At 52.1% G+C, this 24,727-nt stretch overlaps 8 protein-coding genes across 8 annotated transcripts; 3 read left to right on the top strand and 5 right to left on the bottom strand.

The window, feature by feature from the left end:
* Nucleotides 1-918: 918 nt before the first annotated feature.
* Nucleotides 919-1,920, top strand: INS49_014236 (uncharacterized protein; the record flags this gene model as incomplete). Its single annotated transcript, XM_043174927.1, has 3 exons — nt 919-929; nt 991-1,444; nt 1,594-1,920. The coding sequence occupies 3 exons, from the start codon at nt 919-921 to the stop codon at nt 1,918-1,920; spliced, it is 792 nt and encodes a 263-aa protein (XP_043021872.1).
* Nucleotides 1,921-2,475: 555 nt separating this feature from the next.
* On the bottom strand, nt 2,476-4,355 carry INS49_014235 (uncharacterized protein; the record flags this gene model as incomplete). Its single annotated transcript, XM_043174926.1, has 5 exons — nt 2,476-3,372; nt 3,487-3,740; nt 3,835-3,940; nt 4,003-4,242; nt 4,329-4,355. The coding sequence occupies 5 exons, from the start codon at nt 4,353-4,355 to the stop codon at nt 2,476-2,478; spliced, it is 1,524 nt and encodes a 507-aa protein (XP_043021871.1).
* Nucleotides 4,356-9,503: 5,148 nt separating this feature from the next.
* Nucleotides 9,504-10,694, top strand: INS49_014234 (uncharacterized protein; the record flags this gene model as incomplete). The annotated part of the gene is made up of 4 exons (XM_043174925.1): nt 9,504-9,678; nt 9,788-10,039; nt 10,147-10,399; nt 10,556-10,694. The coding sequence occupies 4 exons, from the start codon at nt 9,504-9,506 to the stop codon at nt 10,692-10,694; spliced, it is 819 nt and encodes a 272-aa protein (XP_043021870.1).
* Nucleotides 10,695-12,429: 1,735 nt separating this feature from the next.
* Nucleotides 12,430-14,299, bottom strand: INS49_014233 (uncharacterized protein; the record flags this gene model as incomplete). The annotated part of the gene is made up of 5 exons (XM_043174924.1): nt 12,430-12,437; nt 12,507-12,981; nt 13,045-13,631; nt 13,816-14,132; nt 14,205-14,299. The coding sequence occupies 5 exons, from the start codon at nt 14,297-14,299 to the stop codon at nt 12,430-12,432; spliced, it is 1,482 nt and encodes a 493-aa protein (XP_043021869.1).
* A 1,010-nt stretch (nt 14,300-15,309) lies between these two features.
* INS49_014232 (uncharacterized protein) lies at nt 15,310-17,085 on the bottom strand (the record flags this gene model as incomplete). Its single annotated transcript, XM_043174923.1, has 3 exons — nt 15,310-16,363; nt 16,412-16,902; nt 16,966-17,085. 3 exons carry the CDS (start codon nt 17,083-17,085, stop codon nt 15,310-15,312), a joined length of 1,665 nt encoding a protein of 554 aa, XP_043021868.1.
* A 377-nt stretch (nt 17,086-17,462) lies between these two features.
* Nucleotides 17,463-18,338, top strand: INS49_014231 (uncharacterized protein; the record flags this gene model as incomplete). Its single annotated transcript, XM_043174922.1, has 1 exon — nt 17,463-18,338. One exon carries the CDS (start codon nt 17,463-17,465, stop codon nt 18,336-18,338), a length of 876 nt encoding a protein of 291 aa, XP_043021867.1.
* A 984-nt stretch (nt 18,339-19,322) lies between these two features.
* INS49_014230 (uncharacterized protein) lies at nt 19,323-21,267 on the bottom strand (the record flags this gene model as incomplete). Its single annotated transcript, XM_043174921.1, has 7 exons — nt 19,323-19,786; nt 19,858-19,892; nt 19,952-20,430; nt 20,500-20,523; nt 20,573-20,708; nt 20,765-21,049; nt 21,104-21,267. 7 exons carry the CDS (start codon nt 21,265-21,267, stop codon nt 19,323-19,325), a joined length of 1,587 nt encoding a protein of 528 aa, XP_043021866.1.
* A 1,667-nt stretch (nt 21,268-22,934) lies between these two features.
* Nucleotides 22,935-24,547, bottom strand: INS49_014229 (uncharacterized protein; the record flags this gene model as incomplete). The annotated part of the gene is made up of 2 exons (XM_043174920.1): nt 22,935-23,378; nt 23,447-24,547. The coding sequence occupies 2 exons, from the start codon at nt 24,545-24,547 to the stop codon at nt 22,935-22,937; spliced, it is 1,545 nt and encodes a 514-aa protein (XP_043021865.1).
* Nucleotides 24,548-24,727: the final 180 nt, after the last annotated feature.

The following is a 24,727-nucleotide window of genomic DNA, read 5'->3' as shown; positions in this document are numbered from 1 at the left end:
ACAAAGTGTAACCACAGTTTGGTTATCTCTTTCCCCACTGTTTTATCACGCTGGAATTATCCCACGGTGGATTTGGAGACTGCTTCGATCCTTGGGTTGGTTCTGAGGTGCATCGGAGCGCTAGAGACACTGAAGGCAATAAAAGGTCGAGAACTGAGGATTGTGGTCACGGTGTTTGGAATGTTTGGTGAAGCTCCCGACGACGCTCACGCCAGCATAGTCTTGTTGCATCAACTTGCCCGTTGTCAAGGTTCCAGTGAGAAACAGTTTGATTGTTACGTCTTGTAGCTGACAATGCCTTGGGCCTGAATGATGTGTTCCAACTATGTAGGAACGGCTGCAATTTGTTTCTGGTGACTTTGATACCCCTCCTTTGCCTTCCATGTACACCTTCATCGCGTCCACCAGTCTGCCAATGCCGGTGCAGCTTTGGCAGAAACCCTGGTGGAGACTGCTTGCTCAGAGTGAATCGGTCTAGCTTTGGAAGCTCCTGCCAGACTTTCTTCCCTCATCTCTGGTGGTCCAGCCCTACACCCCAGGTGATGCTTCTCCTCGGGCGGTTTCAGCTTTTGCACAACAGCCTAGCCCCTGCTGCCGTATTTTCCTTCACACGTCTACCTCTTTTCGAGGAAAGCACCATCAGAAGGAAAAGTCACGCAGGCAAAGTCCAGATTCCTCAACACCGTCACTCGGAACCTACGTTTAGGTCTTTCACTACCCTGTACCGCCTCTGTTTCTGCTGTCACAACAGACGTATCAGCATCACCATACAACACCTGCTTTTCTTGCTGGCGTAACACCCACTCAACATTGAGAGGCCAGCCTGCCGTTTTGTCTTTCACTCGAGTCTTCCTTGTTCCCAAGCGATAGTTTTGCTCGATACCTGCCCAGGTGAACAGCAGCAGACAGCCAGCCATCATGCGATCGAGGTATGCCATCACGACCCAATGCGCTGTTGCATATCAGCGATACTCACAACTCACCCCCCAGCAGTCCGACCACTAGTCCGACCGCCGATGGTCGCACGAGCGACAACAGCGACGACCAGAAGGCCCAGCCCCTCTCCGCGATCGCCCAGCAGGCCTACGACCGCTACGGCGTCCTCGACCCCATCAAGCTCGACCTCATGATCCGTGGCATCTTCATCACCCGCGAGGACGCCGCCGCCCTGCCCCACCGGATCACCACCGACGGCTGCGCCGAGGTCAAGGCTGGGGGGAGCCATTACCAGCGGCCTTGCAAGTCCCATGCGGCCCCCCGCCTGGCCCCTGTGACCCCCACGAGGGCTCGAACATCCCGGGCGGCTCGGGCGCCCTCGGTGGTTTCTTCGTCCGCCCGCACTGATGTCAGCGCGATCCCTAGCGATCACGAGAAGTGGACGGAGGGCGAGATCAAGCTGCTCATCAAGCTGCGGTCGGAGAGGATCGGGTTTCGGGACATTGCGGTAAGGCTTGACTCATCTGCTAGCATTCCTTTTCCCCCTGCCTCCTGAAAAATCATCCCTCGAATCTGCACGCGGGAGGCCAAACACAGAAGGGATTGGGAAGGTATGACAGGGTGCCTCCCGGATAGTTACTTACAATGTCTCACCAGGACCACTTCCCGAGCAAGAACCAGAAGGCCGCGCAGGAGAAGTTCTACAAAGCAATCAAGGACACAAGGGAGCCCCGCTGGAAGCAGCTGTACGAGGACCTGCGGGCCCAGCACGACGGTATCATAACCCCCTGCGCCGTCAATGTCGAGAATCCCATCGACATCATGGATGAGGACACCATCGTGCAACCCACTGAGAGTTCCAGCCAGACACTCAGCGAGACTACCATCGCGGATGAGGACAGTGTCAAGAGTATCCAGAAAACCCTTGCAAGCATCATGGACGGCGTTGAGTACACGCTCGAGGATATTAAGACTACCGTCTAGAAGATTAGTGTCCACGGGTATGGCACGGCTGGAAACAAGGCAACTTGGGAGGATGCGTGGACTTGACGATTGGCAGCTCACAATGATTATGGTGGCACAGTGGGCTTGGCTTTGGTCATTTGACCTCTGTCGGCCGTTGTTGGCCTCTTCTGTCATGCCAGCTAATTATGAACGTTCGACTGCAAAAGAATGGGCCGGTGGGCCCTCTGTCGGTTTCGGGTCACCAGGATACCTGCACATATTGGAGAGGTGAGCAAGGAGGAAAGCGAAGAATGACCAGTAACAACCTCAGGGAGTAGGATAAAAGTGATTCCTCGGCCATGGGCCGTGGTGCAAGAGTAAATTTGATCTCGTAGCACTGGAGTGCTGCAGCAACGAATCCTGCAGCGTACGAAATCCGTAAAGCGGGACTCTCGAACATCTCTGACTGCAAACATGATGTCTCGGTGTTTTGATACTTGACAATTCAAATTTCAGTGTTCCCTCGGACTCTGTTCAGACCAGATGCCTTTTGAAATTATCTAGACCCTCAAGTCATGCAGAACATCCATACCATCAGAGCAGCTTGAACCCTCCAGGCACGCACTTCTGGAACACTAAATCAGGATCATACTTCCTGCTGACCTCCTGCAACAAGGCCTTATTCTTCTCTCCAGATGAACTGATAGGGTCCTGAAAGTCCCAGGCGTAATTCATATACTTGAAAGGCACAGCCGTCCCCCTCGACCTCGCGTCTTGGTCAATCGACTCAACGACCTTCCTGAATGTCCCAACAATCTTCTCATCATCCCCCTTGTCTTTCCACCAGGTCAGAGCCAAGATAGACACGTGCGGGCCGTCCTCAGCGCTGAGCCCAAGTCCATTCCCGCCCAGCGCCTCGCTCTTCCGCAGTAGTGAGGCAGAGTACGGCTGCAGCGTAAGAGAGCATGGGATGCCCTCGCACCCTTTCAGCGGCTCAAGCGCAGCCAGGTACGCCTCAGAGGCCGCATTCAGCGTGGCCGCGTCGGCCTTGACCGTCGTGTTCATGTAGGCGCACCGCACGCCGTCCGCAGACTGGCTAGCCTGCTCGCCCGCCGAATCCTTCAGCGTCAGGGAACGCATCGAGTTGAGCTGGTCCACCTGCGGGCTGACCTTGACGAACGGGTCCAGCACTTCCGGAGCCGTCACACCTTCGCCTGTGTGGTAAACATGGTTCATGCACAACGTCCCGCCCAGCTGCATGTAGGAGGCGCTGTACCCGATGCTGAGCACGAGGTGCGTCTCGTCGGTAGCACCCGGCTTGTTGAGCTCGCTCACGAGGGCCTCCGCCTGGCCCGAGAAGCTGGGCGGGAAGTACAGCACCGCGCCGCCCCAGAAGGGGCCCTGCGGGAAGGCCCGCAGGTCGAAGCGCGTCACCACCCCGAGGTTGTTGCCGCCGCCGCGCAGGGCTTCGATGCCCTGTGGATGGACGACCTAGGTCACGCAGGCTGTTTAGCAAAATTGCGGTTTCAAACGAGAAGTGGGAAAGTGAAATGCGAGCGAGTGACGAGGAGACAACATGATGTTCATTTGGAATTTTGTACTTACTCTCCTCGGAAGTAGCACTGATCCGAATGGATTCAATCTCATCGACTCGCGAATGGCGGAATCCACAAGCCGGAGCTTCTTGACGGCCGTATGGTCCCATGTGCCGCCCGACTCCGCCAGTGCCCTGGCACACTCATCGCGAAGTGCTTCGACGTAGCCGAGACGAGGATCCGTGCTGAAAAGATCGAGAAGAAGATTTTGGCAAGTATACGCGGTGATCAATAACGATACGTCGTTCAAGATAAGTAAACGATCTTTGGAAGTCACATAGTCAGCTCTCTCTGTCACAGAAATACCAGGAGTGAATCGTAAACCAGCATGTCGCCTTTGAAAGACATTCCCACAAACTGGGCCGCAAGGGATTAGAGTAACAGCAAACACGTTTGAGGACCAGTTGTTCCTCGGGATTCGGGCTCGCGTAGCATTCGTCGATGAGCCATTGCAACGCATCTTCCTGTAGCATACGTGGTCAGCAACAGTAGTAACAATCGTGATGTTGGGCGCAGGTGGTCGTACCGGTGGCGTCCAGTCATAGTCAGGGTCAGCCTTTAATTTATCTGTTTTCTCCAGCCGCTCTTTCACAATCGGGCGGCTTTTCTTGAATACCCTGTTCGCCATGGCTTGTGAAAACATTGACAGTATTGGTCCCCCGACCCAGTTTTGCAATGTAACAGGAAGCAGGCCGACGCCAATTGCACCGCCAAAGAGGAACAGCGCGTGGGTCTGCCACCCGATCGAGGAAATCAAGACCACGACCTGCAGACATTTATCCTTGTTAGAGAAAATAATGCCAGTGTAAATGGACCGGCCGAGATCAGATCCAAGTCGCAAACCCAACTTACAAAGCGGTGAGCCACAGAAGGCACCATTGGCAGCGCCTGAGATAATGCGAATGGCAGAGTCCCATACTTTGACTTCTTTCCATTCAGAGTCTTGGCCCCAAGCACGGTCGAATCTGTACTCAATCTCCGCGGCGACCAGTGGCGTGACGCGCGGGATGTTTTGTGTCAGCTGGCTGCGAATCACATTGCCTACCAGGGGGAGGGGGGGTTTTCGTTTGGGTGCTGCAAGCAAGTCAATGGAATAGTGACACGATAGTGACATGCTATCAAGGTTTTGATAGTATGTTTTTTTGTGTGCCTTGCATTATTTACACGTTACTGATATGTACTTATTCCTGACATACTTTTGGTCTTGATATAATGTGATATGATGTGATATGATATTAGCATTTGACATAGCCCCCTTAAAAAAATCCCTTTTTTTTTATCCCCAACCTAACTATTTATTTACTCTTTACTAGCTTAACTATTTACTATGGAAGGATCTATGGAATTACAGAAATATTTTTTTTAAAAAAAAATAGATTTAAAGTTATTAAGGTTTAAACCAGTGGTTTGGATATGTGTTGACATGAGATTAATCTTAATATGATGTCATATAATATCTATTCTTTAATATATTTCATTCCTGATAGCATTTTGATAGCTTTTTATTAGCATCTCGCTGTAATGTCTAAATTTTGATTAAATGTTAAATTATGATTATACTGCATGACCCAGTCAGAAACCCCCCTTCCCCCTGGTAGGTGATGTGCAGAGGCTGGGAGCTGAGGAGCGGAAGTGGGAAGGTCCATTCCATGAGCATGCTCTTGTTCTGCACATTGTGGGCATCCAACAATTTCTCGGGGAGACTGTACACCTTCTTGATCTGCTGGCGTGGGATGATCACTGTTCGCCCGTGGTCTAGCGTTGCCAGATGCACGGACTGAAGCAGCGAGGTGACTTGGCCGCCGGTGTGCTTGGGCAAGTCGATTAGGTTTACACGAGGGCCCTCAGGACGATATGGTGGGTATGCCTTGGTGTTAGTATCTTTAGCTTCTTTGCTGTTGGTTTAGAAAAAGGCTTGGGGCTTAGAAAGGAGTTGGAGACCGGGTATGGGCTGGACGAAAGGAAGCAATCCCTTACAGCTGATGACACGGCGGAAGACACCAGTGAGAGAGTATAGTTAGGCACTCGATGGCGTGCATCGTTTTCGCAGCATCGTGGAGATTGCCTAGGATGAACTTTCTGAGACAGCAGTGACAGTCATATTGCAGCAGAGCATGTGTAATGGATTTTTGGTCAGAGTTTATTGTTGTGCAGGAGTAATGGAGCTCAACAGTTGTGGACCAGATACGATGCGTTGCTAGTTTATCTAGGTACGCAAGCGTTCATAGTGGTGACGAGAAAAGTGGACCGATGTCGAGCTTTCTGTGCAGCTGAGCTGGGTACATAATTAAAGGGTCTTTGTGCCCGGCCATGACGCTTAGTTTGAGGGGATCGGGGCCATTCTTTTCTTCCCTCTTTTGCTGTGATCATACGTCTTTCTCACAGAATTCCGAGCTACTTTCCCAGTAAAGAAGACGGAAAGCAGTAAATTGGAATAGATTGATCGCAAGAAATAAAAAGTGCTCATTAATCGTAGTCAACGGCTTCGGGACACAAGGTGACTGGTTGTCTTGTGGGATGTAGATACATCTCCGAAAGTCCCGCTTAGCACATTTACTCGTCCTTTTCGACTCCGGTTGCGTTTCGGCCTCAGGACATGACTTCACGTGGCCACCTTATCTACGTCTATACTGGGATCACGAGATGTTCCTCCAGTCTTGTAATTTCAGGCAACCCACCATCACAGGTGATCCTCTCGCTCTCAAGCATTGAGTTTTCCGTTCACAATCCGCCCCCGATGGCACGTGGGTAACTTGCGCGGAAGGGCTGGCGCGTGTCCCGTGCGATGAGGCCGGCTACATTGGGGGCGACCATCTCGTGGCAGCTATCTATCTTGATACGGACGGCTTTGTCGCATTGCTCACAGATGGCTTCAACAACTGTGTGAGGAAAAGCCTCCAGTTGGTTTCGGAAGGTGGTTGACATGTTCCATGGGCAGAGACTTACCTTTTGAGATCAAGCTGGAATATCGGTTCTCAATGGGCTTGCGCCTGCCCGAGTCTCGCAATCCACAGATGTACATGGCTCCTGACAGCTTCGCTCGCAAGCTGCGTCGTGCAATTTTGGCCAATACTGAATCTACAACGCTGTTGGCACTTCTTGGCGAGGTGGCACTGCTTGGGTTTCAGGTAATTAAATCTTGGCTTTGCACTATCAACTTCCAGTGGCAAGTCGATTGGGAGCAGCTTGTGTTGTGGCTCTCTGATCAATCAACTAGCCGGACAGTGACCAGTCAGTTGCGAATTGTTTCCCACGTCGAGATTGATGTTATGAAATATGTCTCCAGTAAAGGTGCAACGTTTCCATGCGTGCATATGCCACCACAATACTACTATAGGCCGGGTCTAAAAGTACGGGCTGATTTGTAGTGTAGCAAACAACGTTCAGTCGATATACTATTTTGATCTAAAACATTTTCTTAAAGGTAAATCCGTGTAGTAAAACCACACGTCAATGATCCTCGCCGAGCGAAGGTTCTCGTCCGAGTGACCATCCACTTATACAGACGTTGTCATGACCGCTGCAAAAGGCAAAGTTTCCTTGCAAACCCCCATCGCCTCTCGAGCGCCTCTACTGCATCCTCCTCTTGATGCGGTCCGGCCCTACGTCCAACCCTGACCGGTCCTGTCAGGAAGTATGTTCCGGAGGCTTGTGCCCATGTGTGCGATGGGGGCTATGTTGCAGCGTCGGTGATGATCGCGGCGCCGGGCGTGATAGGGCACGGAGCAACGTCCGGCTGGTCCTTCCCACGGGAACGACAGTGCCGTGCTGTTGCTGTGTGATGCGCTGTGCTGAGGTGCTGAGGTGCTGAGGAGAAGTGCATGTCTGGCCGCCCCCGCGTGCATCAACCCGACATCGCGGCCGTGCCGAGAGATGCGATTGCATCGAGGCGCTTTGATTGATCTACGGGGTTGACAGGGGTGATCCCGACGGAGGTTAAAATCGTCTGATGTTCGGCTGATGACTTCGAGATTGCCCAGTGCTTTTTTTCCCCCGAAGTTCCTACCAGCACATGCTTGGTTTGGCATCGGAAGTTGTTGTGTTCGTTATGTTATATCCGGGTCTACTATAGCCCACCTTTGTCAGTGATCTGGCCGACATGGGGCTGGGGCGCCGCGTAATGGCTCTACTTCTATCAAGAATGGCTGGCTTCACTGTGTATCGGGCGTTCATGCTCAGTTCGCATCTCCAGCATTGCAGCCCTGCTCGGAAGCTGTCTAAAACACTGCTTGAACTGGGCTCACTGTCAGAGGTATGTGATCCGAGTGGACACTCGAGAAGCGATCTCTTCAGACTTCCCCGATCATGGTGCATGATCGATGAAGTGCCAACAGCAGGATGTCTTTCCCCGGGTCGCATCCAACAGGACGTCTCTGTAACCAGCCATACATGTGACAGCTGCAGCACATACATAGGTCGCATTCGCCAATGGCAGTGCCGGGGTCTCGTTGTACGTGGGGTAACAGAGACGACACCCTCACCGCGGGTGACAGAGACAGCTTCCGGACCTGCAGCTGGCCGGGAAGGGCCTGCATCCGTGCGCACTGCTCGCAGGAACACACTGGCATTCCTTCCGGTAATCAGCCATTGTCGATCCGGCCCCGGGCTTGCCTGCCATTTCAATACTAGGTATCAAGCAGAGCAGGGAGGGAGGCTGAGGGTAGGAAGGAGAGTAATCAGTCGCACAGACGGGCAGAGAACAAGGAAGCTGGGCTCATAAACACCTTTCTTTCTTCCCTCCCGGCCCAGAGACCTAGAGCCGAGGTCTCTTGGCCGTTGGGACAATAACGGCCAACAGATCGCAACGTAGCAAGAGCAACGGCACCATTGACGAAGGAATTGCCCAGGCACACGTATTGTAATTCGCTGCAATTCGCGGGGCGGGGTGCAAAGAATGCGGCCTAATCTAAATAGCCTCGCCGCCATGCGCAATCCGTGCAGGAGCCCTCACTGCCCGCCAGGGAACTCCCAAGGTGGTCTCAAGGGGGAGTTTCCCACCTGTCAGTGGGCAGGACGGTCCTGGACGTTCAGACGTTGCTGACGGTCCCTGGACGGTCCCTGGTGCAGGCCAGGCCACATGCTGGGATGGCGATGCGGGGGCCCACCGGAAGACGAGGCCTAGCATGCAACCGAGCGTACCCTTGGCGCGTGTGTGGGTGGGGGGTGGCGTGTTTAATGTGGGCTCTTTTGCTGGCGGGCACGACTACTGCGGCTGTCACTTCTTGGAACAGGAAGGCACGCTCAATGATAATCCTGCCTTCCAAGGTTGTTTGCGTGCTTGCCTGTTGCTGGCGTGCTGTGCAGGGCAGGGACCACAGGGGAGGAAGGAGCGAGGGGCACGAGCCAGATCAGCCAGACCAGCTGCTGGTAGCGGGCGAGGAACTGACATCGGGAGCTTGTATCGGCACCGAAGGGAAAGGGGGCGAAGGGCGGGGAAGATCTTCTGTGCCCGCCCTCTAACAGACTTCCCAGGTACCACAGGACTGCTAGAAGTAGATTTGGGTGGCAGGTGGCTTTGACTCTTTTTGGGCGAGATGACAAGGGAGGTCCCGTCCGTGCAATGGGTTGACCGTTAGGGGGCCAGAAAAAAATACAAGGACAAGTAGCACCGAATGGTCGATTGGCTGGGCAATGGCCCCTCCCCGGGCGCCCCTGATGGAGACCTGGTCCTAGTCATGGTCCCTGAGCGCTGCGATGGCGGGCCAAGAAGCAGGCTTGGTCCGATGCATGTACTTCATTGTTACAAAAGCAACGGCCCCGTGCTGGTGTGCTGGGGACAGGTGCAATCTCGCGTGCCCCAGAAGCTTGTGATCTTGGTCTTGATCTTGGTGTTCTCGATTTGTTGTTGATTATCATCGGTTGATCTGTCACAAAACCCCATCGTGTGTGCTGCGTGACCTGTCAATTCGCGCCAGATAAACCCTCGATCTTGCATCTCGGATCTTGGTCGCAGCTGCCGTCGTCATCCCAGGTACCACTCCACAACAGTACCTTCCCATCCCAATCCTTCCTCATCAAGCAGCCAAGATGCCTTTCACGGAGATCAACGGCAAGAAGATCTTCTACTCGTGGAAGCCAGCGAGCCGCGCCGGCCTGACCCTCTACTTCATCCACGGTCTGGGAGGCGCGCACTCGTTCTGGTCTCCCATCATCCCAGGCCTGGTCGAGGCTGGATTCTCGTGCCTCGCCATCGATGTGCCCGGTTTGTCTAGCCCTGCTCCACGATCGAGAGCGCACAGCAGTGCACTGCACTGCATAGCACAGCTCCAGGGATGCGCCAGCCCGCTAACAGGTGACGCCCGCGCGTGTAGGTTTCGGACAATCGCCGTACCATGGCAAGCCCCACGACCTGCACGAGATCTCCGAAGACTGCATCGCCCTCCTCGAGAGCCTGGGCAAGTCGCTCGACCGGACCATAATAATTGGGGCGTCAATGGCTGGCATCGTCTGCTGCGAGATCGCCGTGCGACACACGGTTGCAGGCGTCGTGAGCGTCGGCCCCATCTGCCCTGGGCCCGACACGAAAGAGGCGTTCGAGCACCGAGTGGCGGTTATCAAGAAGGGTATGATGAACACACCACAATCCCAATGGCAGCCACGAGCTGGCCTGGCGTGGTAAATGATGGAATGGAGCAAGCAGTCGCTGACCAGATCGTCTCCTGCGCAACAGATGGCCTCGAGGGGATCGTCAACTCGGTCGACATCCCCACCCGCGCAACCGGCTCCAAGGCCACCAAGACAGCCGAGGCGTTCGTGCGCTCGCTGATCCAGTCCTCCAACCCGGAGGCCTACATGTCCCTGGCCCAGGCCATCGCCGACGCCCCCGTGCCCGAGTACAACAAGATCAAGGTGCCGCTGCTCTGCGTGGCCGGCCAAGAGGACCAGGTCGCACAGCTCGAGGACTTGGCACTGATAGGAGACGAGTATGTCATGACCCTCCACCCACACACACCATTCCCCACCGTTGCGCTTATTCCCTTTCCCCACATGCCGGCACTTGAACATGCGATGCATGCATGCCATGCCATGCCCATGCAACATATAGCAGACAAGCAGCGTGCTAATTTTGGTCCCTGCAGATGGGGCGCGCCCTCTAAGACGGAGCTCGAGGTGCTGTTCGGTGTCGGCCACTGGCACAGCATCGAGGACGCGGACGGGACGGAGGGGTGCCTGAAGAGGTTTGCGAAAAAGGTAGAACTCAAGTCGCGTGCCTTTTAATATGATAATGCTGCTGTCTTTTCTGTTTGTTTGGTTTTGTCCACGACAACCAACGCGTCTTTAAGGACACCTCATCTGTCTTCTTTTCTTCATAGAACGCAACAGCACCACCGCATGAAGGGGTCTCTAATGTTAACCTGACGATAGGTCACGGCTATTGTCGCCAACGGCGGAGAGTAGACGCCGGCTGCGGCCATTCCCCTACGACGACTACGGGAAGCTACGGCGAGACGCACTCGCGGGAGAAGTCACGGCATGACGGGCATTTCAACGACCCTTGACACTGCCTGTTACGGCCTACGCGCACACCGAGTTCTCACCGCGCTTCTTTCGCGGTGAGGCACTCTTCGGCCATCTCTCGCCAACCATGCAGAGCCGCAAGAGTTTTGTTGTTCCGGGCAGACTGGTCTGGACGCGAGAGTGTTCGTTGGCAAGACGAATGTGAAGGTGCGGCGTGTTGTGTGATACTTGCGAGTCTGGGGCCGAATGTGTTCGAAGAATAATACCATAATAGAGTGCTCATAATGATCCAGAGATGTCGCGTGACAGTGAGAACCCAAAGCTGAGACTGCCCATGGAGCGACCACGGGCAGGTCAGACTGTCGAGCGGCCACCTGTCAACGATGTCTGGCGCAAGATCATGAGAACATCATTCCACGGGTGAGAGGGAGAAGGAAAGGAGAACACATCTGGAAGCGCAGAGAGGATTTGCTCTTGCCTTTATAAAATCCGCCTCGCAGGGGTGCGTGCAGTCTCCGCCTAATCAAGGTTCAAGAAATCGTACGATGGTCTGACGATTAAAAGTGGAACCGGCCACACCTCCCCTACCCCCAAGCGCAACCACATTTTTTCTTGGGGTGGTCCAATCCCGCGCGCGGCAAGGATGGCTATCTAGTCATTGTCCCATCCTGGAGCCTTGCCACACTTCTGAATTGCGATCAAGCATTCTGTCATTTTTTCTGTCACCTCGCACTAGCTAGCTCGCACGTTTCTTTTTTCTTTCTTTTTGCATGACTGGCACTAGGGTCTTGGGGCTATCACTGGGGAGGAGTGAAAGCCCCGAGGCGGCACTAGGTGCCGAGTCTCGAATTCGTATATCTGTTGCAGAGACGCCCAGGTGTCAACACTGCTTTCTTCAAGTGCCGATGTTCTGCACCCTCACCGGTCTGCCAGGGTCTGCAATTGCAGAGTTGCGATGCCTGAACATAACACCGGGACTTGGATGCCCAATGGCATTGCAATTTTCGAGGTAGAATGATGCGAGCAAGCAAGCGACTGCGTGCTCATCCTGTGAGGCCGGCCACTTGGGCAATTTCATGCGGCGTCGCATCACCCGGGGCACCCATGCGCGCCACACCATTCTAGAACAGATCGTGGGTATGGGCTTCTCTTTCACGTGAAAGCTCACTCGTCCTCTCATCCCATTGCCGGCCACATATGATCGTCGCTCCGGGCGTGACGCAAGTCTAGCCGGAGCAATGCGGGCATCTTCAGCCGGAGATTTATCATTTGAATCCTGGTCCCGTACATGACCGAAGTCCAGTGAATTGTGTTTTAATAACAAGTACTGTGTGTCGAATACGCGATTATGTTTTCAATGTTGCGCGCCTTTTGCAGTTCAACATGCTTAGAACTCACCTCAACCTCTTACTGCAATTACCTTCAACGCAATCGCATTTTGAGGAGATGGAGGCGGAAGATGCTGCGAGGCCGGATGAAGGAGTAACTGGTGGCATTAAGGATCTGACAATGTGATTCAGACTAGTCATGCTTCCAATAGCTGTGCTAGACACGATGATGAGAAAAGTTTACACCTCGCTGCCTTTTGGCTTCTTTCCTCGCCCTTCTCTGATTCGCTCGACCGACCGTCCTCGTAATAACTATCCAACACAATGTTGCCAGTCATGTCCTGATTTCGTATTTCCGAACCGCAAGAGGTCATGATGACCTTGAGGATAGTCTGGCAGCCGCGGCCCAAAAGCAGTTGTGATAGTCTCTGAAGACATGCTCGGCACTGAGTCGCGGTGTCTGGAGCCATGGCTTCGCTGTTGACTATGATGTAGACGTGCTTTAGATGCTGTAGCAAGTCACCGAGCATGTTCAGGTAGTCGTCCTCGAAATTGGCGTCTAGGTATTTGCTCAGCTGGAACGACATGCTCTGTTCCGTGTGCTGCGAGTAGTCGAGACTGAGTGCTTGATAGACAAGGCTTCTCAGTGTCTCCAGGAGCGGGTACTTCCGGTCACTGCTCATGAAGACCCAGAACACCGCGACTCCATCTTTGAGCAACTACTTGACGATTTCCGTGCAGCATCTTCGAATCTCAAGGCTCTGACGATATGTTGAACTGACCAGAATGGTAGACGATGTGGCCGCTTTACTCCAGTGCTGCAGCTTCGGAGAGGTCCAAAAGGCCGCGACGTTGTGCTTGGATTTCTGGCGGAAAGCAGCTCTGGTATCGACCACCTGCAGGGCTGACTGAAACAAGGACTTGTGGTCAACGCTACACTGTGATGCGACCATGCTCAGAGCCTGCCTTAGTTGCACGTCCGATACAGCGTTGCGAATTTGTATTTGGTTGCTCGCCTGGACCGCGTGTTGGACTTCTAAGGTGTGTCGAACCTGAGTCACCAAGTTCTCGAGGGTGTTCAACTTGAGGTTTATGTCCAGTCGCTCGGCTTGAGCCTTGTTTGTCTCGCTCTCCAGCTGGACGCTGAACGCAGCCACGCGGTCGTGAATAGCTCGTATCTCGGCTTGACTGCTCGTGGCGGCGTGCTTTCTGACCGTTTCCGCGTCACGGCAGATGAGGCTGACAAGGTCTTGGTATCTCAGGGCCGCCGGTCTCGTGATTGTGTGGACCGCACGCATGAGTCTGCTTTCCTCGTAATACTTCAGGGCTCGAATGAGGAATCGCAGGATGTGTGCGTAGAGCATAGATGCTGCGTTTTTTATAATAGCAGTGGGGTATAGTGCAAGCACGAGTTCCACCGAAGGGAGAGATTCGGAAATCTCGCAAAGCGCCATCACCACTGTGGTGCTCGTACGTTCATGTTCAACAACGGCCTGTCTTTCTGTGAGTATGTCTATAGTACAGGCTGCGTGGTGGTTTCTTTGCATATGTACTCACACCGAATATGAACTTCATGGCCCCCCAAACGAGAGACACGTACTCTGGGTGATGTTGTACCAGAACATCCATGACATTCCCGTAATACAGTAAGCGCTGGGAGAACGCATTAAGTCCATCTTGAATCCTTGATTGCGAAGCCGCATCATGGTAACGTTTCTTGGCATCCAGAACAAGGTTCAACACGTCTTCCAACGTGGATGTCGCGAAAAGCTCATCCGCCACTGGTTTTTTTGCAGGATATTTGGTCAAGGTCTTCTTGAAGACCTCAAGAGCGTAGTGAAATGCTTCTTGAGCTGGTTTGAATGGATTCCTGATGGACCATGTCAGCGCCAAGACTTAACATAATGACTGCAATCCGATGACAACTCCACGCCTGGCTCACTCTGCATCGAACACATCGCCGGCGTAAGCACGGTTTATCCAGCCTTGTGTGTTTACTGGGGTATCTTTATCTATTTGCGTGTCCGAACTATCCATGACATTTGTATTGAGTGGTACTTGTATGAACAATATTCGCGGTGGAGAGGATTGCGACGGTAGACCCGAAAGTTCCATGCCGGCGACCTAAGTGAACATTTCGATACTGATTAATGACCAGGACGGTGGCAGAGAAACAGGACGGTGGCAGAGAAAGAGATACCCTGAATGATTCAGGCTCACTGGGTGCCTTCAGGGTAGAAATAACCCATCCCACCTCCCACAGATACGAGGAAGAGTCATCTCCAATACTACTGGATTCATGGACAGAGACTTGCATAATTCTGCTGGCATCGATGGGGGGACAGCTGCTTCCAAGGCCATCGGGCAAGTACTCTTACTTCATAGGGAACTGAAGCCCACAACGCTAATCAGTTGGAAAGTGCTGTGGATTTGCGACAGGTCGGATCTATCACTATCTCGGACGATCTCAGCCACATCTCCAAACTTGAAGAAAGACAATTTCTTGCTCTACAAGGCGCCAGAGACACGCCGACTGAAAGAAACAGCATAGTTGATCAACAAATTCAAGCGCTTTTAGATGAACAAAAAGGGAAGAAAAGACTCATGATGGCAAGACGGGAGCAAGATGTATTAGAGGAGCTTACGAGCGGTTGCGAATCTGGGAGAACTTCTTGGAGAGACTGGAGAAGCTCAAGAATCCCTCGATCGACGTACCGGATCTTCGTGATCATCTGAAAGAACTACAAGTCGAGGAAATGAACGGACGACAGATCCGAAATGCAGTTACGACAGCGAGGCAGTACGCCAAGTGGAAGAATGTTACATTGACTTACACGCACCTGAAGGATGTCATAGATGTGGCCGGGCGTTTTGACAGATATCTTGACTAACTCCATGGAGGCAGGACGTAGGATCAGCTAGTAGAGGAGGAGGGTGTACGTTAGGTATGGGTTGGGTACATGGCTACTTTCTCGTCCCAGAGTCGCTCATTTGATTTCTTGTTCTGCTGCAAACCTCTTTCAAACACTTCCTGCCCACTTAACATATCATGGATACCCGTTCGCGGGATGCAGCCCCCCTGAGTCCGTCTGATATGCCCGTTCCCCGTGTACAGTTTTGACGGGCTGCCCGAAGAGCGTCCTCCTCATCTTCTCAACGAGGCCCAGCTCGCTCTCCCTCTCGGCATCGAAATCATCGTAGGCATCGCGTATCTCGAGATCCCTGCAGGTAAGGATGACAGCCACGCGAAGCTCGTTCCACACCAAAGTCTGCCCGATGCAGTTTCGAGGACCTTGTTCGAAAGGTCGGAAGGCAGCCGGATCCGGGTGCAGCTCGTGTTCAGGGCCAACGAGAAATCTCTCCGGCAGAAAGTCATTGGGCCTTGGCCATACCCGCGGGTTTACGTGTAGCGCCTGGTGAAGTATATTCGCGCCGACGTAATCCATGGGTTGCTCGTTGCCTTGGAGGTCGGTGATGGTGACTCCCGGACTTCCGGAGCGCACCGTCCCAGCAGGTGCATATTTGCGGAGCGTCTCCTTTATAAATGCCACCGTGAGCTTGCAGTTGTTCAGTAGGCTGGGGTTCTCCTTCAGAACTCTGGCTGCATCGTTGGGTTCGTTCCCCAAAATCTCATCGTGCTCATTCCTCAGTTTCTTAAGCCATTCGGGATGCTTGGAAAGCATGTGGTAGGCGTAGACCATCATCGAGGCTGTCGTATCAGTGCCTGCAAAAAGAAAAAGTCGAATTTGGCTTCCCGCGTAGTGTGCAAACCTCTCGTCCAGTTTCTCTTTGTGGATAGTATCTACCTCTGGGTTCTCAGCCAAGTAAGCTTCGAGTGCGAGAGTGGTGACAGATTTGATAGAATTGGGCTTCTCTCCTTTCCCGTTCGCACCGACTGCACGTGCCGCTTTGATATCCTGGAATCGCTTCTCCAGCATCTGGCGGATATAGTTGTCCATGATACGTCCATGATACCATTGAACCAGGGGACGGAGTGGATGCATTAGTTTGCGAGGGTCCCAAAAAGAGTGCCAGTCTAGGATGTGGCCAAGTGCGGTTGCAAGAACATTAGGCGACTCTTGGTGATGCGAATCGTCATCCCTTGGCTCGTAAGCAAATGAGAGCCAGGTGTGCCAGGATGATACTTACAATGTAACTTTCAGAATCACCTCCTGGGTGAGTTTTGTGGTCAACTCGTCCAAAGAGAACATCCCTTTTCCAGCCATCTGAATCAACTTTTCACGAAATACCAGAACCGAGTCGACAATATGAGGAACATGGTTCAACACGGCCCCAGTGCTGAAGCCGGGGTTGAACAGTGACCTCCAGTACTTCCACTCATCTCCATTCATGGAGACCATGTCCGGGCCACCAGCTACGGGTCGCATAGATGTCGCGGCGACAAGAGGCTTGGGCAGGTTGTACTTGTTGCAAACCTGACTGATGGCTTCAGGGCCAAAGGTTGTGAACAGAGGAGGGTACATTGGCCAGAAGTCAATGAGAAAGAGCTCAGTGTCGGCGAACTCCCAACAAAGGTCTCGCACCGCGAAAGCGACGGCTGCGTCCGGAGGGACTCCATCTAGGTACTTCTGCAGCACGAGGAGGTGGCCTGTGATCCAATTCCACCCTTTGGGCATGGGCTGCTAGTCGTGTCAGCATGGCACTTGGAGGTCGCCTGCGACGGGCGGCTTTCGACTACTCACCACCCCCTGTATTCGAAGCTCATTGATCTTGCGACGATGGTTGAAGACTGCATGAACCGCGTATGCGAAACAGGTGCACAGCAAGACGCTGGCAGTGGATAATATGATTAGCCACGCCATTTTTGAAGGTGCCTGGCGGATGAGTTAACTGTTGGGGAAGAGGTGCCAAAGAGTAGCTTGTTGGATACGTGCCAATTCAGGTTGGCGATCAGCAAAAGACCCATATTCAAATGTTTAATCATTTTGCTTTTATCAAAGGCAAGTAGTACATGATATCTCGATATCGGCTGTTTGAAGATGGCGATTAAGTGCATAGCTGTGTTCGCTACGTGAATTTCACGCTTGGTAGCCAAATATCAAACTTGGCTACCACCAACTGCGGAAAGGATCTGCTTACTGCATGTAACGCTTCAATTCTGGTGGTCAGGTGTCAAAGTGAGCCACCGATAAGACTCTCCAACACCCCATGGGTATCCGGAATCGACGTCTCAGCCAGCATGGACAGCGTAACTGGGATACCCACTGTGGATACCGGTATGGTCAAGACTCAGGACGGCGTACACCTACACTACACGCAAGCAGGACCCAACGATGGCCAGAACCTGCTGTTCATACCAGGATGGCGACAAACGGCAGTAGAGTGGAAGAAGCAGGTCAAGTACTTCTCCGAGGCCGGATATCGAGTCACCGCGTACGACATGCGCGGCCACGGCGAGTCTGAGAAGCCCGACTTTGGCTACCGATTGAGCCGCTTCGGCGCCGACCTCTACGATGTTTTGACTACCCTCAATCTCCGGAACTTGAGCGTTATAGCACACTCGATGGGCTCCTCCGTGACCTGGGCATTCTGGGACCAGTATCCCGACGAGCGCAAGCGTATCACCCACTTCGCCATTGTCGACCAATCCTCCGTTCTCGTCGCCGATCCCACCTGGACCAAGGAAGAGGCCGAGACATGCTCTGCTGCCCTCTTCACACCGGCCCAGACATACACCTTTGCCAAGAATGTAGCCCTCGAGACTCCTCCCTTTGTGAGGAAGATGTTTACCTCCAATATCACTGAGGCAGACTACCAGTGGGTGCTCGCCGAGAACAACAAGATCAGCCATGAGCACGCCGCGACGCTGCTCATCGACCACGCATTTGCCGACTGGCGTGACGTGCTACCCCGCATCGACATTCCCTGCCTGGTCATATCAGGAGATGACAGTGTGAACAACGCCTCGGGTATTGCATGGGCAGCTACGCAAATTCCTGGGGCCAAGAGCCGTACCTTTACAAGTGAGGAGCAAGGAAGCCACTTTGTGTTCTGGGAGAACCCTGATTTGTTCAACAGTGTTATTGAGGACTTCGTGTCACCTCATAGACTATGATAAGTCAGCAAATGACTTTTGTGAGCGAACAGATTGAGAAGTTAACCAGGGTCCACTTAATTGCGTCAATTAAAGAGGGGCGAAACAAAACGTATTTCCGAACCCTGTCAAGTAATTGTTCCCGTATTTGAGTAATCAGGTTCGACTATCTCAACATCTTTGTGTGTATACAGGATTTGAGAGTGGAACGTGCCACTCGAAAGTCAAGTAGCAGAATGTTGCCTCGCAATTAGTAGAACATATAGTGTATGACTTTGGGTTACTACCTAGATACTTACACTGGACGAACACTATGTGGAATCTTTATGAATTTGATCCACGGATATTGAATGTTCTGAACCATAACCACAAATACCACTTATGTTGGCCTTGGGAGGCTTGTAATAGATCCGGCTGCATGCAGCACGTCCTGGCAGCTGACAGGTCAGGTAGGGCAGTGGAGTGCTTGGCTGCAGGCAAACTCGTTAATGGGAATTGGTCACAGGTGCAGTGAAGTCTTATTATAGCCTATTCAATTTGCCAGTGGAAACTGTGCCACAGGGTTAACTGTCTGTCTGTTGTCTTTTATGGCCAGGGACGGGTCTTTCGAGGCAACAAGTTGAATAGCGAGAGACCAATAGCAGGAAGTGTTCACCTCAAAAACCGCTGGATTCACAGAATCAAGGAAGTCGAAACTTGAGCGTCTTGTCTCAACGTCTGTGGCCGTGGAGCATGAGTGCTGTTCGCAAAGGGTGGAACAGGATGAGCCCCCTTGAGGGTTGATTCGTAATTTCGTCCCAGACGCTCCAGACTAATTGCTACTACCGTGATCGCCTGCAGTGCGGAAGGTGGAGGTTCAACACATCTTCTTTGTCAAAACGATTTCGTTTCCTATTCAAGATTCTTGCGGACCGAGAAGAAGAATTAAAGCAGATATTTACCAATTTCATAACTCGTAGCACTAAGAATTGGCCACACACATCTAGGTAGTTGATCCGTGAAGAACTACTCAAACTTCTTCAGTTCTTCACTTGCCTCGAGAAACTCCCGCTCAATAGTCTCACGGTGTGCCTGGCTCCTCGCTTTGAGCGAGATGTTGAACGGGAGAGGACAAAGAACGACTCCAGAGGTGTATGCGTTGGGGTCCAGATGCTGAACCTCCTGAGTGATGGGATCGACTGGCTCTGAGATCTCAAAAGCCCAGAGCAGCTTGGCGGTGACACGCCACATGCTGCGCTCTGCAGAGTGAATTCCAGGGCATATGCGTCTTCCAGTGCCGTAGATGTAGTGGTCTCGGTGGTCCCAGTCAGAACTCGCTGCATACTCATTGGCTAAACCGGGATGATTCAGGTATCTGTCCGGATCAAACTTTTCAGCATTATCATAAAAGTCTGGGTCTTCTTGGATAGCTGAGATGGTCTGAATGATGGTTGAGCCTTTAGGGATCAACATGCCATCGTAGATGTCGTCTGTGGAGAGTTAGAGAAAAATGACGTAGAAGCTTGAACGTGTTTCAAAATTAAAAGAAAAAAAGACTCACCTTGTGTGTTTGTGCGAGGAAGACTGGTGCCGGCGCTTATCGAAGTCAGTGGTTTCAAGTCTTGAAGTTGATGAACATAATGGGGGAAACACACTTTGGTCGCCAACGTGCAGCTTCCTTAACCACCGCGTTGACATAGGGAAGCTTATTGAAATCTGACCAGTCTGGACTGCGCTGTGTCCCGCAAACTGCATCTATCTCTGTCCAAGCTCGTTTCTGTACGTCAGGATGGAGAGCCAGTGCAAGGACTAGACTTGAGAGCTGCGCAACAGTAGTATCCACGCCCCCTTCAATAATCTCTCCCATCAAGTTGTTGAAAGCGTGCTGTGAAAGCTCTCGAGGCCAGCCCTTGACCTCGTATTCGTCGAGAAGAATATCAGCTATCGAACTCCGATTATCGCCGAGCTGGCGGCGTTCGTTGACTTGTCGGCGACAATCGCCATAGGTCTCATCCATCTGGTCTCGAATTGCAATGGCTCGACGCCTCCAGCCGGCCATGGAAGCCGGAATCCATTCCAGGAAAGGAAAATTCTCCACGGGTGGATTGGCCCCAGGCGCGACAGCATCGAACCACTTCGAAGCAAAGTCAGGATCTGCAGCGATGATGGTGTGGCATGGAACGGCTTAATGTATGGAACGCACCTTTTCAAGCAAATCGTTTGTACGCTTCAACGAGTCAGCTTGCTCTAGCTTTAGGCGAAGTTTCATTACCCACGTAGTACCAAGGAGATTTGACATCTGGTGCACGATGACCCCATGTGATGGCTGATATAGAAGAAACGGTATACCGACGTATCTCGGTCATGAAGCCTTCGGGGTTGTGCAAAAAGTTCCGTACCAAAACTGCAGATCTATGCTTCGTTAGCTTGTTTTGGACGCCAGCACCTCTGAACGGAGGGTCTCATACTCGGCCGACTGGGTCTTGTAGTGTCTCGAATCCATCTCTTTAGGCGAGAAGTGCTGCGAAATTATTTTCCTCTTAAGCCGACCAGCGCTGTCGAGATTCTCGATAATGAGATGATGGTTCCTTGATATGAAGCCCATGACCCAGTTTGGTGGTCGATCGGAATAAATGCGTCCTCGTTCCACAAGCAGCTTGTGAACAGATTTACGATCGCATAGGACGATCATGTTGGAGGATCCTATTTTGAGGCTGAAGACTTTTCCATACTTCTTGGCCCATGCTGGAAATCTGCACAAAGGTGAGAAACAGACAGGAAACTTGGGATTTCACGTCTAATCATACTTTTTGTGGAAACCTCTGTTTGGTATCAAATGCGCGTTTCCGATCAGCGGTAATGTGGGTGGTCCCGGAGGCATTCGTGGATCTCTTTTACCACTTTGCAAGATCCTCCAGAGCAAGGCGCTGAGAAGCACCACAACTGTGGCAACCGGGGGCGTGATAAACATTGGGCTTAATCCTTGCACGGTTAACTGCGTAGAGCGTGAAGGTCTTGTCTAGGGTAGGTAAGGGTCCTATGACAGTTTCAAAGACATTAAAATGGTAGCACTGATTCTAGAATTTCCACCCGATGAGGACTCGAGAGCCAGCTAGCAGATATGGTAAAGTCTCAAGAGAAGGCAAGTTCTTTTCAGATCGGAAAGCGTGATGTTTGTAGACCTGAGTGTCTCGCAGCGATCCTTGCAAGGAGACGAGGTGTGGGAGTGGAGACGGAGTTTCCAATTACGGAAGAGGGGGGAGTGGAGACGGCATTTTAGAGAATCGCGGCGCGGCATGACGAATTCCACCCTTCCTGGGTGGACGAAAACGATGGTTATGCCATAAACAGTTAGCGAACCCACCTTTAAATCTTGGCATTCCTTAACTTTAAGATCACTTTAGAAAACGCATCTTACTTATTTTAAGAAATATGAAAAGTATTAAGTTGGGCCTTAAGTAGTAATGCTTAAGCAAGGCCTATTAGGCTATTAGCTACTTTCTGCGCTTAACCCTTTGCCCTAGCCGGATTTGATTATCAGCCTAAGAAAGTAAATTTAATTTAACTAAGATGTTAAATTTTTGAGGTGGAGCCGCTTTTTCTTTGTCGGCATAACCATCGTTTTCGTCCGCCCGAGGAGGATGGAATTCGTCGTGCCGATCGCGGCGGGAGCTAAACTAGACCTCATCGGTGTCGAGTATGCGTGGAAATTCAAATGCTCAAAGAATCATGTGACACTTGAGGTTTCTACCACTATTTTGCAGCTGAGGTCAAATCTTGATCATTAGAATTGGACGCTCAAGTAAGTCAGTGTGCTAAACTTGAACTAATTTGCCCGAAGTAGCGTGATTGAAGCAATGATAGCGCCAGCGAGAGGTAACAGACTCCTTCCAAGGTTCAACACGCCCCAGTGCTGGATGAGCTCTACAGCATCTTCCTCCGCCGAAGTGTGCGCCATAGACAAAAGAGTGTTATTAATGCCCTGCATGAACAGCTTGGTATATAGTACATTCGAAACTGTAAAAAGAGCACCCGCCAAATACCCCTTCCAAGGGCCTCCTTCCTGGTGCATCTTGTATGCAGTGAAGGTATGGGAGACGGCTGCTGTAATGGCCAGGCGCGGCATGATAACTACTCCATTATTAAAGACTGCCAACCAGGTCGTGGTAGCAGTAGAAGGAGCCGAAATTATTGCTGGGACGGTGATAAGAGATAGACTGGCGCTGGACCCTGTTCAAGCCAGGAACCTTGATAAGCATGCAGAGCGTCGATGGCGACTTGGGAGGAAGATCTACCTGAAAGCAAGGCAGAGCCGAGGATGCCAGTGATGGCTGCAATTTCGGTTGGTGGCATCATGTTCGGTCACTCAAACCACTGGAACGGGAGATAACAAATTGTTTGAACGATGGTCTGATTGTGTTCTTATTTTAGGATGGGAAACTTCTCTTGATATGGGTGTGAGATGCTTTATTGCCAAGGCCGTTGTACCCTTGGGGTAACGTCCGGATTGCCGTGGGGAATAGAGTGGAGGGACACGGTCTATCACGGTCTATCACGGACTTTGGCCACTAGTTCCGCTTATCGGCGGGTTAACTCATATTTGCAGCTTGTTGACTTTGCCAAAACTTTAGTAATCTACTAGTCGCAAGACTGTGCGCGTGCTACTTTGACCAACAGCCGTTCTCCCTTTGGCCCCATAGTACCTCGATCCCGCAACTGCATATCCTCTTCTGGCATTCCCGAATCGATTTCTAGATCAAACAGCTGGAAGAGCCGCGTCAGAGTCATGGTCAGGGCGACCTCTGCAAGATGCCTCCCCACACAATTTCGGGGGCCCGTTTGGAACGGCCGCGACATGACTCTCATGTAAGGCGTTGCATCTATCCATCGTTCGGGCATGAAGACGTCGGGCTGGGGGAAGACTTTTGGATCACGAGCTGTAGTGTGCGCGGCCGTAGACACGACGACGTTCTTGGGCACAAAGTGACCACCCAAGACACGGCCTGGAGACAGACGTTGAGTGGCAATGTTCAAGGGACCCCATAACCTTAGCGTCTCCTGGATCATGGAAGCAAGAAGCGGCTGAAAATGTGTGAGTAAAACAGTAGCTTGGAAGTGGCAAACAAATGAGAAGGAAGCTTTCAACTCACGAGCCTGGATGCTTTCTCATAAGTTGGGAAGACATTGCGATCTGGAAATGCGGTTCGTATCTCTTGGACAAGTTTGTCCCTGACACTGATATTTCTTGTGCATTCCCAGATAAAGTAAGTCGTTGTCATTGCCGATGTCCCACTGCCAGCGACCAAAAAGATGATTGCGTTGTCTACAAGCTCATCGAATGAGAGCCTGGTACCAGTCTCAGCATCCTCGCTTTTCACGAGGTTGCCGAGGAAAGAATTTTCGGATGTGCCACCGGCTATGGCGTCGTCTGCTGTGGTCTTTTCGAGCCTGTCGATGAAATTCGACACGTGAGTTCGACCAAAGGTCTTGAGCCTTTCAACCGCTCGAAAACCTTCCCTGAGAGTGGGAAGGGGGATATATCTGATACCAGGAAACAGTGAGGTTGCAGGAACAACGGTCAGGAAGTGATCTACGTCGTGCAGTGTATTCGGATTTTCCCCTTTGATGCAGTTGAATGAGGTGCCAAAACTAAGGTGGCTGATGATGTCAAGATAGTGCTCCTGGACACGGAGATACACATTCATTGTTTCTCCACTGTCTGCTGCAGGCGAGAAGACCAGATTCATGTAATCTTCAATCTTGTCGGCTATCAAGCGCTCGAACCGAAGAATGCCTTTGAGAGAGAAATTGTGAGACAGGAGGCGCCTCACCCGCGCGTGGTAGTGACGATCGACGGCGTTGAGAACATTGACGGTTCCTACGGCCGTGAACGACTCCCAGAGGGCTGGGTCTTTCAGGCAAGGGTTGGGACTTTGGCCATAGATGTCGACCCATGACCTCGCATCGTCAAATACCAGCTGGTTGGTAGCTAAGCGCAACGGACTTCCATACTGCTTCAGGAGGCGGTCGATCATGAGGTTCCGGTCTGCTTTTAGGATGGACCTCCAGATGAGCAGTTCCGAGCATTTGCCCAGAAACGGGCCTGGAAACCTGGCAAGTGGATGGAAATAGATCCGGTATATCACCGTCGAGGCGATGTAAAGTACCAGCAGCGCTGCAACCACTGCAAGGGCGCCTGGAGGAGAAACACTGAGCCGCTGCCAATACGCTGCCGGCTCGATGACAGCCATGACTCTCTCTTTGCTGCGACGCTAAGTTGTTGCGAGATGCTCCTAGTGGGTTGCTTGTGTTTGTAATTGGAATTGACGGACGTGATCGACATTTACTGGTCGACAGTTGCTCTCCTGAGGCTTAATCTTCAGCTCAAAGAAACAAATACCTTGATACACGGGTGCTTACCGACGATGCCG

This window comes from Diaporthe citri (assembly GCF_014595645.1).
Source record: "Diaporthe citri strain NFHF-8-4 chromosome Unknown scaffold_7, whole genome shotgun sequence".
Classification (NCBI taxonomy): domain Eukaryota; kingdom Fungi; phylum Ascomycota; class Sordariomycetes; order Diaporthales; family Diaporthaceae; genus Diaporthe; species Diaporthe citri.
The sequence above is the reverse complement of the archived record's forward strand: the minus strand, read 5'-3'. Positions and strand labels throughout refer to the sequence as shown.